Source organism: Melopsittacus undulatus, chromosome 3 (genome assembly GCF_012275295.1).
Source record: "Melopsittacus undulatus isolate bMelUnd1 chromosome 3, bMelUnd1.mat.Z, whole genome shotgun sequence".
NCBI lineage: Eukaryota > Metazoa > Chordata > Aves > Psittaciformes > Psittaculidae > Melopsittacus > Melopsittacus undulatus.
In genome coordinates, this window is record NC_047529.1 from 82,046,977 (window position 1) to 82,061,617 (window position 14,641).

At 39.9% G+C, this 14,641-nt stretch overlaps 1 protein-coding gene across 2 annotated transcripts in view; it reads right to left on the minus strand.

Annotated features, from left to right (window-relative positions):
• Positions 1-952: 952 nt before the first annotated feature.
• UTRN (utrophin) overlaps positions 953-14,641 on the minus strand; it is a 377,071-nt gene continuing 363,382 nt past the window's right edge. For both annotated transcript variants that reach the window (XM_034061252.1, XM_031049855.2), the window contains 4 exons: positions 12,918-13,026; positions 11,320-11,406; positions 4,702-4,724; positions 953-3,103 (listed from right to left, as the gene is read on the minus strand). In XM_034061252.1, the coding sequence (XP_033917143.1) occupies positions 3,095-3,103; positions 4,702-4,724; positions 11,320-11,406; positions 12,918-13,026 (228 nt within the window). In that variant the 3' untranslated portion in view covers positions 953-3,094. The remainder of the gene's footprint in view (positions 3,104-4,701; positions 4,725-11,319; positions 11,407-12,917; positions 13,027-14,641) is intronic.

Here is a 14,641-nt window from a genome sequence, read left to right on the forward strand (position 1 = left end):
CTGTCTTCAACTCTAACAACATATAATTAAAAGTTTACTTTTTAAAAGATAGATTTTATTTTTTAATAGATTCTTTAATCTAGCTGTCTCCTCTTTGACACATTTGTCATTCTAAATACAGAATTGACTCAATAGATAGCTGTTTCTATAATAAAATCCCTTGTTAACTGCTGAATCACTTAAATGCCATGTAAAAAATCCAATTCTTCCCTTGAACTTATTAAGCATCTTTTCACAAATTGAGGGTAAATGTCATTACTTTGACTCTTATGTTTTGCGATTTGTTAGAATTTGAAAATAGTGATATTTTAACGAATAAACTAATACTATGAGGAACCAGAATTGTTAGGGTTGTGGAGACAGTAGTTCTAACACAGTCTGATTAAAACAATTTGCATCAGTTTAATGCAAATATCTAAAATCAGCACATGGTAGGGCTGCTAAGTTCAGATTTTTTGACTGAATACCTAATGCTGTGCTTCAGCTAAGCATAATGACTGAATGTCATCAAAGCTTGAAGACTAATTTACAGTTCTAATATTTGTCAGGGCTTCATGCATTATTGCTGTTACTTACTATGTATGTATAATGTTTTAAAAATACAAGCAGTCTACTTCATGGTGATCAAAACTTATATCTGTCACGCAACAGACAAGCATTCCAGGCTAAATCATTAAAGAGGGAAAACTGGATAAAGTATGCACAGATCTGCAGGGAGAAAACACTGCTTAGTCTCATTTATATAAACGCGAACCATGCTCCAAAAATGCTAGCACATAGTAATCATAGAATCAAAGACTGGTTAGGGTTAGAAAGGACCTTAAGATCATGTTCCAACCCCTATTACAATACTGTTAAAAATTACCTTCTTGAGAATGAAGTTTTCAGCATTTAGCAATGAAAAGAGCCATCCTTGAAGACCACAGACATTGAATGAACTCCATGCCATTTATCATATTACTGCAATATATTCCTTTTATTTATTATTGTCTCAGAGGAAGAATGTTACAATGTAGTGTTTGAAGCAGCATTTACTTGGCAGCAGAGGACAAAGGATGCATACAAACACAGGCAGAAAAACAACTTTATACATAATCTCATATTCAGAACAAAAATAAAAGTGACCAAATTCACTATTGAGACCTTTTTTACTTATGTAGGGGGGTATTTTCAAGGATTCTTTGCCTAGAGAATGATGTAGCTTGATAAAAGCAAAGTACTTTGCAGAGAGCAGAATATAAAGCTATTTCCAATACTACTCATGAAGATAGGTCTGAGGTAGAAAGGTGGTCACGGCTTTTCTCTTCTGTAAAATGTGTGGGGTTTTTCTTCTCAAATATCTACACTAATTTGTTTTGTTGTTGTTTTGGTTTTTTTTTAATAGGTGAAGCATTTGTAGGAGCCAGCATCTTCTATTCCCACCTTGACAATTTTGCTGCACTCACTCAGAAGTAATACTTAGCATCTATATAGAGCTTTTCAGACACTAACTAAGCAAGCCCTACAACACCTTTGAGAGGTAAGTACTATCATCCCCATTTTACAGATGGGAAAACAGAGGCAGAGTGGTTAAACAATTTGCCAAAGGGTTCAGAAAGAACTGGCACCAGAGTCAATGCTGTGCCCAAATTAGTCCCTGAGCAGCAGCACTCCAAGAGCAAATACTGAGGGTGCATGACAGTTTAGTTGGCACCACTTCATGAAAGCACTAGAAATTCCTGATGTGCTATCTTAATATTCCCTAGCATTTTTCAGTAGCAGTAGAGAATTTACAACTCTTCCAATACCATCTGGAGATTTTTTTCTTCAGTAATAATTAAGAACAACAGTGTTTTGTATCTCTCCACTATACATGAAATATATTGCATGCAGTTTTACCAATTAAAGGTATGCTCTGAAATTAAAGCAAGTGTCCATGCAGCATCATAAACTCTGTGAAGGCATCAAATTTCTTATTAATAATTTTAAAACTAGAGATCAGCTGATCAGTGACATAATTTCCCCATAATTATCCCTACTAAAACGACATAAATAAATTCTTACAAAGATAAAGTTAGTTGCAAGATTACAATACCAAATGGTAATATTTAAGAGCATTGCAGTTATTAAGAAAATGCTCCATCACTAATAGTATTGGAAAGGGCTTTCTAATTGTCTCTTCATCTCCAAGAGGCTGACACAAGAATGGGATCTTTAAGAAATGAGCTTTACTTCACAGACTGCAGATTCCAAAACTTGAAGCAAGTTTGGCACAGGAGGGAGCAGCAAAGCTTTGTCTCTGAACAAAGTTGGGAAAGGTTACACTAACTTAGACCTTAGTATAAACAACTCAAGCTATCATCTAAGTCCTCTTTTTAGCTATCTCCCGATTCAAAGTAAAGTAAGGCTTAAAAAAATAATCCTCCAAATTGAGTGTATTGGCTGGAAAAAACTAAAAGTTAAAAATACTATTTTGGTGGTGCCTGAGGATGATGACTTGAAATGAGAGTTTACCTTGTTTAACAGCTAAAATACTGCAGCTTGTACCCAACAGCAATTTTTGTTAACTAGTAACAATAATGCAGATTATGGGAACTGCATCTTGAAAATGAAGGGTATTCTGAAATCTGTGTGGTCAGATGGTTAGCATATAAATAATCAGTACAGAGTATTAAATGTGTGAGAATACAACTAAAGGTATTTTTACAATGTAAAAGCAAAGATCTGAAAGGAATGTATAAATGTAACATTTTGCTCCAAACTCCTTATACAGTTCTCTTTACGATTATCAAAAAGAACATATATAAAGCCCCTGCCCCTTTTCCCCTGGCTGTATATTTATACAAATCAGTGACAAATATTCCACTGCTCATTAATTTACAGTTGCATAGAAAGGGAAGAAGAAGAAAAAAACCAAACTTCTGATACTATAAAAACATCCTTGTCTTTGGGTATTCAGTGTTTTACTATCTCAAGTAGAACACACAGTCAGAGCAAACGGCATGTTCTGGGGTCCCATGCGGTCTTCTGATGAAGTGGAACTTGCAATCGATGGTTTGTAGAAAAGGGCTTTACTGCACATCAGGAAGCACTGGTCAATGTCCAAATGAATACTTCACATTGCCTGCCATGATGAGAAATAACTATGTCAGTACCATATTAACACAAACAGAAAGCTGCAACTATTCTGTACCCTGTTCAGTTAAGGACACTAATGTCTTTTTGTAAATACTCCATATTTAAAAAGTTAAGATGTACTGGCCCAGGACACAGCAAATCACTGAGGCATGTAGTTAAGGGAAACCTAATTTTACTGTAGTGCAGTGTTCGAAATTCTTGTTGAGCAAGGCCCAGAGGATGTCAGTCTACAGAGCAGTAAATATGATTTATAGAGTCTCCATGCCCTGCACCAGTAGAGTAAAAAGTTTAGCCAACTGTCCTATCTGAAACCTAAGTGGTAAAAATTGAGAGTATATATAGTCTGGATTTGAACCCAGCCCCTTCAAATGTGAAGCTTATTTCCAGTTTCCTGTTTCAGGATTCTGTTCCTGAATAGACAAATGTACCTTCTCTAATAATTCTGAAAGGGTAGATTTGCAGTAAAACCATTTGGGAATAATCTTGGATTTAAAAAAAAAATGCTTTTCAGGAAGGTTAGAATTATTCACTGATAACACAGAAAGTGCTCTCTGTGCTTGCTTAGAGGAAGGTTTTCTGAAAAATGACAGTCTGGTTCACTCTCATAACTTATCCAGATTGAAACATGGAGCCTGAGTTAACCGAGTGCAGGGTGCGATTCATCCCATTCTCCTTAGAAACTCCTGTTTGGAAGGACAATCCTACTATCTGAGATATTGCAATCCAAGAAAGTATTTGAAAAGGAGTATTTTTTGATTTTTAGATGTTCATTTTTTGACCTTGAAAACTGTGGATTAATGGACAAGGTGAAGCAATTTGGAAGACTAAATAGACTCTTTCCCCACCACTTACTTTTTCTGAAGTCTCACACTGCAATTTGTGATAATCTTTAACAATGAAACTTTCTAAGAACTATGCAATGACACAAGATTCTGTCATTCCTTATTTGTCATATGTGGGCTTCAGCATCAACCTAAACCTGTAGTGAGTGTTTCTCGTATATCTGTTACTTACTTATAACAGAAATTTAACTGATAATTCCTATCAGTAAGATTTTCAAGAACAAGTATCTAAATACTAGATTGTTTTCCACATTTTTGTGAAAGTAGCCAAATTTCTGCTTTGGATTTGCAAAGCGGTTTCCTACTGGGAGAAGGCAACTTCATGTAGTGCCTAAGATGCTGTGTGACTCTTGATCTTTGTGTGCTGGTGCCCATAGCTCCCAAAACTGGAGCTATGGGCACCACAGCACAAGGACATGGGTGTCTGCAAGAACCAGCTTTGATCTTGCAAGTTGATGCTTGCTTGAAAGTAATTGGTCTTGATAGAATCAAGCTGATTGCATCTGGTCAGAATCCCAGAACTGCAGGCCATAGTAACTTGGTAATGCCTGAGCTAGCAGGAATTTTTTGTTAATTGGGAAATTCCAGAATTCAGCCTTCCTGTCAGATTGGTCTAGCTTCCACAAAGACTTCTAGGGGAAAATACAGGGAAAAAAACCCAGCCACTTTGCTTTAACAAAACTTTTCCACTTGCTTTACTTTGTTTCAAATAACTATGTAAGTATGTAAATATGTCTCATACCTGTGGTCTGCCAGTGAAACTTGCTGAAAATAGAAAAAAAAAAAAAAAAAGAAATTTACATTATTATGCATCTTGGCAGTTTAAAAACAAAGCCAGTACCTGAAGACTATGCACTATAGAAGAACAAATAGACTCTTATATATATAAAAAAATTAAATACTTAACTAGAAGTGTATTGTAATGGTCTACACATAACTTTTTTCACAAATTTACTTTTAACAAATCTGCAGCATTATGAATGTATAGATGATATCAATTGTTCTTTTTTCACCACTTGCAACCATATAGACCTATGAGTGGTATATTATCATATCATCTGTTCAGAAGCCTCTGTTCCGGAACACAGATGCACAGGCAAGACTGCTGCACAGTGTTGCACAACTGCCTAGTTCTGAGGACCAAACTCATAAATAAGAAATGAAAGGAGGCATTATATCCATAATCAAAGGATCTTCAGAATAAAAAACAGAACAAACCCAAAACCACAATTAAAAGCAGTGCTGGCCTTACCCCTTATGAAGCAACTATTCATATAATATCTGGTAGTAAGCAGAAATACTGATTTCAAGATAAATTATAACCTGAAACCCATAAAAACAAATATAGCGAATAACAGGACTAGCTCTATTACAGTCAAGATGTGATAAAAATAATCTATGTAGGAGTTCAGATGCTTGTAACTCCTTAATGAAAGCTGCACCAAGCTAAGAGAGACATGCAGTGATAAGGTTTGTGAAAAACAGCTTAATAAAAATTAATAATGGACACCACATGTTGAACATGAAAGCTATTCTAAAGAAATTTAAGTTGGATATAATTAAAAAAGGGTAAGAATATTATTTTTTAAGGTTAGGAATACAGTGATGCTCTTAAAACAGACTTCCTAGGGAGTCCTTGGAGTCTGCATCATTGAAGTTCTACATAAGAGGTTAGATGTTTGTCTGTCCAGAAAGACTGATCCATCTCAAATGTCTTCAGGAAAAGATGATGGACTAGACGGTCTGTCACTGTCTTCCCTAGCAAAACTCATATAGTTTAATGTACTCCATTGGAAAGGCTAGACTAATAATTCTCATTCCAGGCTTCTAAAACAGTATTTGAATCTTACATGGTTAAAAAGATATAATCTTAGTAAATCTCCCAAATAAGGTATGTTACAAAATGACTGAAGACCAAACTAAGTAACTACGTAGTACCTACTAATTGGGGCAAGCTGGTTTGGTTTGACCTCAGCAGTGCACCAATGACAAAAGGAAAAATACTTGAAATTTGGAACTGTGACTTTTTATCTTAAATGCTCAGATTCACTTCACAATATGAAAGGATGTGAAGCCACACTCGCAGTCCCCTCCTGTGAGTATTATTTAGGGTACTGTTGAATACATATTAGGTGGGGAGGGGGGGTTGCCTCTATGCTTCCTGGTTGCAAAGAATAGCTATCATTGTCAAACTTGCTCTGACACAGTGCAATTTGCCCTAAATTGATTTGGGGCAAAAGACCAGGTAGCTGTAAGCTCCTTATATGTGCAAGACAGGAATTTGCAAAACAAGGAATTGATACTTGAGTTGCATTTTCTACTGATTTGTGCACACACCCACACCCACCCTTGAGCTGTACTAAGTAGCTCTAGTAGCTGCTGAGTTCAAGACGCAATGCTCCTTAGAATCAAATTCTTAACTTGCAAAAAATGGGCTCTGAACTATTGAACTCACTGAAAAATCTCAAAGGACAGCTGAAACAAGCACTGTGTTGCTTAATCCTAATTTGCTTTCTCAGACTGCGCTTCTGTGCTGCAGTTCTTCACAGCCAAGCAATGGATGTTAAAAAGATAAAAAAGGGTATTTTAGCAGGGGTTCGCAGAGTTTACAAAATAAATAGAATAGCATTCAATCTTGATACTTCCAAAAGGATTGGACATAAACACCTTCCTTCTCATCTGTACCTTTTAAAATTGACCATTAATTATTACACTGCATTTGAAACTGTTGAGAGTTTAAGGATATGTATCTAAGTTTTCAGTACTGTTTTTCTAAGGCAAAAGAGCTGAAAGTGAAGATATATACGCATGTATGTATTAGGAAAAAAAACCAAACAACCCCACACATGAATAATAAAGTTGGCACTTCACTTTCACTGCCAAACCAAACAATCTGTATGAAATACTGCTGGAACCAGAGAGGTAAGGCCTCACCCTTGTAAGTGCAGTGACACTCTGAAAGGAATAGGAATAGTGGAAATGTATGTCAGCTGACACGCTAATTGGTTTTCGTTTTGATCTCTCATTAATAGACACTAAATATCAACTTTCAGTGCATTTAAGTAGGGAAAGGTGTTATGTGCTGTAGTACATAGGGAAACAGTAATTTCCTGTGGTCCCTTAGTTTAATAACTACTTCAGGAATTAGTTCAGAAAGCCAGGATTGGGCTATGGTCCCTCCTGACCCAAGTTTTATCAGAGAAATCCTGAATCTACATTCATTTAGGTTCCACATACAGTTTGTATCAGCAGCCAATGGAATTCACAGTCTTTTTTCCCTTATGTGGGCACAGCTGAAAATTCCATATGGAGCTTTTCTTATAGTGAACCACTTAAACGTTGAGAACATTTGTTTGTTTACCTTTGCAAATAAACAGTCTCTATTGAGCAGCTTTAAACAAGTGAATTATGCAGCTTGTGTATCCTGAGAAGCAATCTCACCAGAGAGATATTTTTCCTACTCAATATCATAGAATCATAGAATAGTTAGGATTGGAAAGGACCTCAAGATCATCTAGTTCCAACCCCCCTGCCATGGGCAGGGACACCTCACACTAAACCATATCACCCAAGGCTTCATCCAACCTGGCCTTGAACACTGCCAGGGACAGAGCATTCACAACCTCCCTGCGCAACCCATTCCAGTACCTCACCACCCTAACAGTAAAGAATTTCTTCCTTATATAAAGTCTAAACCTCTGCTGTTTAAGTTTCAACCCGTTACCCCTTGTCCTATCACTACAGTCCCTAATGAATAGTCCCTCCCCAGCATCCCTGTAGGCCCCCTTCAGATACTGGAAGGCTGCTATGAGGCCTTCACGCAGCCTTCTCTTCTCCAGGCTGAACAGCCCCAACTTTCTCAGCCTGTCTTCACAGGGGAGGTGCTCCAGTCCCCTGATCATCCTCGTTGCCCTCCTCTGGACTTGTTCCAACAGTTCCATGTCCCTTCTATGTTGAGGACACCAGAACTGCATACAGTACTCCAAGTGAGGTCTCACGAGAGCAGAGTAGAGGGGCAGGATCACCTCCTTCAACCTGCTGGTCATGCTTCTTTTGATGCAGCCCAGGATACAGTTGGCTTTCTGGGCTGCAAGCGCACACTGAAGCTGGCTCATGTTCATTTTCTCATTGACTAACACCCCCAAGTGCTTCTCCACAGGACTACCATGAATTTTCTTTTCGCCCAACCTGTACCTGTGCCTGGCATTGCTCTGACCCAGGTGTAGGACCTTGCACTTGGCAAAGTTAAACTTCATGAGGTTGACATCAGCCCACCTCACAGGTGTGTCAAGGTCCCTCTGGATGGCATTCCTTCCCTCTAGCGTACCAACAGAACCACACAGTTTGGTGTCATCGGCAAACTTGCTGAGGGCACACTCAATTCCATTGCCCATGTCAGTGACAAAGATATTAAACAAGACCGGTCCCAACACTGATCCCTGAGGGACACCACTCATTACTGGTCTCCAGCCAGACATTGAACTGTTGACCACAACTCTTTGAGTGCGACCATCCAGCCAGTTCTTTATCCACCAAGTGGTCCACCTATCAAATTGATGACACTCCAATTTAGAGACAAGGATGTCATGTGGGACAGTGTCAAACGCTTTGCACAAGTCCAGGTAGATGACATCAACTGCTCCACCCCTGTCCATCACTTTTGTAGCCCCGTCATAGAAGGCCACCAAATTGGTCAGGCAGGATTTTCCCCTAGTAAAGCCATGCTGGCTGTCACCAAGGACCTTGCTGTTTTTCATGTGCCCTAGCATGCCTTCCAAGAGAATCTGCTCCCAGATTTTGCCAGGCACAGAGGTGAGACTGACTGGTCTGTAATTCCCCGGGTCATCCATTTTCCCCTTCATGAAAATGGGGGTTATATTTCCCTTTTTCCAGTCATCAGGAACTTCACCTGGCTGCCATGATTTTTCAGATATGATGGCCAGTGGCTTTGCAACTTCATTCTCCAGCTCCTTCAGGACCCACGGATGGATTTCTTAAGGGCCCATGGACTTGTGTACATTCAGGTTCTTAAGATGGTCTCGAACCAGATCCTCTCATACAGTGAGCCCAAGGTCTAGGTTTTCACAGTCCCTGCGTCCGCCTTCCAAGACTCGGGTGCTGTGGTCAGAGCCTTTGCCAGTGAAGACTGAGGCAAAGAAGCCATTCAGAACCTCAGCCTTCTCCAAGTCCTGTGTAGCCAGTTCTCCTCGTAGCTTCCGGAGGGGGCCTACATTGTCCTTAGTCTGTTTTTTAGTCGCTACATACCTATAAAATCCCTTCCTATTATCTTTAACATCCCTTGCCAAGTTTAGCTCCAATTGGGCCTTAGCTTTCCTAACTTGGTCCCTAATTACCCTAACAACATCTCTGTATTCATCCCAGGCCACCTGTCCTTGCTTCCACCTTTTATAAGCCTCTTTTTTCTTGTGAATTTTTCTCAGCAGCTCCTTATCCATCCAAGGAGGTTTCCTGGCCCTCCTGCTGCACTTCCTTCTGGTTGGGATGCAACACTCCTGAGTTTGTAGCAGGTGATCCTTGAATATTAACCAAGAGTCTTGGGCCCCCCTGCCCTCTAGGGGTATTTCCCATAGAACCTTGCTAAGCAGGTTCCTGAAGAGGCCAAAGTCTGCTCTCTTGCAGTCCAAGGCAGTGAGCTTACTGCATGGTCTTCTCACTGTCTTGAGGACCTCAAATTCGACCATCTCATGATCACTGCATCCAAGACTTCCCTGGAGAGTCACATTTCCAACGAGCCCTTCCCTGTTGGTGAGCACGAGGTCAAGCAGAGCACCTCTCCTCGTCGGCTCCTTTATTGCTTGCAGAAGGAAGTTGTCTTCCACACAATCGAGAAACCTCCTGGATTGCTTGTTCCGGGCTGTACCGTCGCCCCAACAGATGTCAATGTGGTTGAAGTCCCCCATGAGAACAAGGGCCTGTGTGCGTGAGGCTTTTCCTATTTGTCTGTGGAGTTCTTCATCCACCGGTTCCTCTTGATCAGGCAGTCTGTAACATATCCTCACAGTAATGTGTCCCGTCACTGATTTCCCCTTAACCCTGACCCACAGACTTTCTGTTAACTGATCACCTGTCCCCAGACAGAGTTCCATACTCTCCAGCCTATCCCTAACATAAAGGGCAACTCCCCCTCTCCTCCTACCGGGCCTGTCTTTTCTAAAAAGCCTGTAACCTTCCATTCCAACACTCCAGTCAAAGGAGCCATCCCACCATGTTTCGGTGATGCCTATTATATCGTAGCCCTATAGATGTGCCCATATCTCTAATTCCTCTTGTTTATTCCCCATGCTACGGGCATTTGTATAGAGGCATCTGATCCTACCTCCAAATGAAGCTGGCTCAATGGCTGGCATGGCTAGAATATTACTACATTGTTCAGAGTATTTATTATAGGTGCTGGCAACTGACTGGGTGTGTTGGGATGGAATGATGCTCCCCTCCCCCAACACAACTAGTTTAAAGCATCCTTGACAAGTCTGGCAAGCCTCCCAACAAAGCCACTCTTCCCTTTCTTTATCAGAGCAGCTCCACCAGACCCCAGTAGGCCTGGCCTACAAATGTGGGCCCCATGTCCAAGACACCCAAACCCTTGACTATGACACCACCCTTTTAACCATTTATTAACCTGTCCAATCCTCCTTGCCTTTGGAAGGTCCTCCCCTGTGTCTTGGAGAATTGTCGAAAAGACTATCTGAGCTCTAGAACCCCTGACCACCTCTCCCAGAGCTCTGTAGTCCTTTATACACCTGAGGCTACTACTACCTATATCCCTAGCACCCACGTGTATCACTAGAAGCGGGTAATAGTCCATGGGACTTACTAGAACAGGCAGCCTCTCCGCAACATCCCTGATCCGTGCCCCAGGTAGGCAACACACCTCCCTTGCAACCGGGTCAGGCCGACAGATGAGCGCTTCTGTCCCTTTCAAGGCAGAGTCCCCTACTACTACAGCCCACCGCTTTTTGCTGGTGGTACCAGTAGAGATCTTCTGTACCAGTGCACCAGCCAGCTGTTTCTGATGCAAGTGCATTTCCTCATTGGCCCCCTGCAGGACAGCAAAGAGGTTCTGGGTGGGTACAGCAGATTTAGAAGGAAGCCCCTTGCTTTTAATTGCTCTCTTCCTCCTTTTGTTGTTTTTTTTTTTTTTTTTTGTTACTAATTCCCAGCTTCCCTGATCAACAGTCTCCTTCTTTCCTCCATGAGTTAGAGGGGAATCATGAGGCCCGTGTGTTGTTTCAGCCTGGAGCAACCAGTCCTGCTTCAATAAGAAGGACTTTTTCTTTAAAAGACTGCCTCAAAATTAATACTATACAATTCAATACAAGATATACTTTGTTACACTTACAGCAGCAAGCTGGAAATGTGCTGTTGATTTGCTCCATAACATCTGTTAGATCTGTGTTGGTATCATGAGGTGGAACTAACAAGTCATCTGCAGATACAACAACAAAAGACACCAATGTTTTTAGTAAGGAGAAGAGAAGAAAGAGGAAAAAAAAAAAAGACAAAAACTTCCTGAAACACATTCTCATCCACCTTTCCAGTTAAATGCTCCTTTATATTTCAAGGGAAACCACTACCTGAAGCCTTTGTAACTTAAAGTACAAGAGATGTCACTGATAATTGCCAGCCTTGGGAGAGGAGGTGAAAGTTACTTTATTGATTTGCAGCAGAACTCATTTCTCTTTTATTACAGCTTAACTTTTGCACCCAAAATTTAACTAGAAGAAATTGACAAGAAGAAGCAGTATAGAAGAATTTACAGTTAAAATAAATAAAAGGTTTACAAGACAAGGGCATTATATTCAGTAGCTGCTTAATTAAAATTCTTTTGCATTTTTCAATTATTTGTTGTGTAGCTTTCAGACTAATATACACCATTATTTTTTTTGGGGGGGCGAAAAACCCAAACCAAAACTTTTCTCTTTTAGATGAAATTGCTGATGCAATTTCACTAGTGTTAAAATCTTCCTTGCCCTTTTTACTTTTCTAAATGCTGCTTAAAATTATCTAAGGGAATGGTTAGGGAATACAGCTGGCTCTGTTCCTGGCAGTGTCATTAGATAGCATCTCTCATAAATCTACCATAGCATTAAATCAGACTTGAAGAAGTTCCATGTTTTTTCTGATAAATTAAAACACATGTCAATGTTGAATAACAATTTCCTGTATGCAAGAGAATAATTTCCTGGATTTCACATAAATAAAATAATTTTTAAATCTATAATACAAAGGCTTGAAACCAAAACAGGGATGAAATTGCACTTAAGGTCATTTGAGAATAATCTTTTATTTGTTTTCTCCCTGATTTTGAGCATTCAATGCTCTCTAGCTATTTTGCTAATTCCCAGTGGATTTACTGAGTTCTGATATGGGAGAATTTAAAATAATCTTTCAAGAAAGAAATCCCCTAACATGCAGAGGCTGTACACTTATAATACTACATAATTCCTAAAGAAGTGAAGTCTTTGAGGGGTAAGATCATCACAATACCAGGATAAGCAAAGAATACATTGGAATTTTTAAAACAGCCATCAGGAAGCTTTAATTACATGTTTTGGCTGTTTGTTTCTATATCTGCCAGATTCCTTGGGTGCTTTCATGCACTGTAGGACAAACAGCTGTTGGCTGTTTCAGCCCAATGAAATCTGGTTCCTCCTTCAGCGGGGATGGATTTGCCCAGTAAATTCACTTGCTCAGACTGTATGGGATCAAGGAGTCTATTGACATAAATACATAATTCAGTCATGTGGATTCTTGTGATTATCACAGCTGTTTGCAAGTGTGGGGAACCAACAGCTCCAACTGTAGTTCACCTTTTCCACAATATCATGAAAAGATCAGTCCCTTTTTACTTACAAATCTTTTCAGAAAGATGCCAGCAAACCTATTCAGGAGTCATTAGCAGACCCATGAAGCACATGACCTGATTAAACCACTTACCTGTCTGATGAAACTGTGAGCTTGTCACTTGCTCTAGTGAGTAGCCAAGGGCAGAGTGCTGGGGCGAAGCACAGGGGGAAGTGCCATTAACTCGGGAGTCAGTCTCAGGCTACATTAAAGACAATAATACCCAAATTTAGATAAATTGTACCTAGAGAATTTAATTGCAGTCTTGTATGAGTCATCCCACTCCTTTCCTTTTTTATGTGCCCTTTCTTGTTTGTTCTTCAGACTACTGAAAGTTGGCTTAGGTCTATACAACCCTTAGAGGGGGAAAAACCAAACTGACAACCTGTTAAAAGAAAATCTAGACTTAAGTGTAATTCTTACGAGACTCCACTTGATGGTCTTGCTAAAAGCAATGGGGTGTGGCAAGAATGCACCATAGAAATATGACGTTATGTACAACACAATCTGCAAGGTACTCAGTCCACCTACACAGAAAGACTACGCAATAGTATTATTTGAGTTGTGTATATATATACGTGTGTGTGGATATACATGTACATACACACATAGAGAACATTCAGCTGAAGTCCCTAAGAAGCTTTCACTAGGATGACTGATCATGCTTAGAAACAACTGTTTGATCGTGAACAGTTCTGTAAAATTGCTTCACAATCAGGCTAAGTGAAGACAAAAGATTCAAGAGAATTTTGTTAAATCTAAAAAGTGGTAGCTAGATATCAACTCCTGCTGACACTGTTTCTCAATAGCATGGTGAATACCAAATTTGCAAGGAAACTGTAATATGTAATCTCCAGGAATACCTTGAAAAGTGTGTTGTAGGCAAGACTTTCTGGACTCTTAAATTCACCTGAAAAGTCAAACACCTAAGTTCTATATTACATTTAGTTGTAGCCAAGTATATGCTTGTGATTACATGTAAGTACACATATATGGACACAAAATATAAGAAAGACCATAACACTTTTTCACTAATAACAGCTCATAAATATTGGAAGGGATCTTATTCAGGCATTTATTTTCCTCTTTTCCTTCTTTCTTGTGAAGAATCCTTTGAGGAAGAGAGTAGTAATACAGTATTTGAACTCCAGAAGTGACTGTTCTGAACAATTAGAAACATGTGAAATAGTATTTACATCTGAGGTAGTTATAGAATCTCAGCTGAAATGCTTGCCCCTATCATTTTCTCTTTAAATGGCTGTTGTGGTTTAAACCAAGTCCCCCAACTCCTGGAGAGTTAGGAAGGAAAATCCAAAGAATGTAGCCCTCACGGACTGAGATAAGAACGGTTTAATAGCTAAGGCATAACACAATAATAATGATACAGCCAATAACAAGCGAAAAGAACACAACACCCCACCAGCCACTGACCCATAACTCACTCCACCCTGCCCGGCCGAGCACAGCGTGCTCCCTCCTCCATTTTCCTCTAGAGCTCCATCCCAGCCCTCCCTTTCCCAGTATGCATCCTGGGCATCACGTGCTATGGTATGGAATACCTCATTGGCTAGCCTGGATCAGGTGTCCTGTCTCTCCTTCCTTCCGGCCTCGAACAAAAACACCCTCAAAACATGCTCACTATCAAGCAACTATTCCCAGCCCAGAAGTCAAAACACAGCACTGCACCAGCTACAAGAAGGAGAAAAATGACTTCTACTGCTGAACCCATGACAATGGCATATCATCAAATTACTTCCAAGCAGCTCAAAGAGCAGATTAGGTAAACTTGTTAAAAAGCAGATACAGAAATAATAATA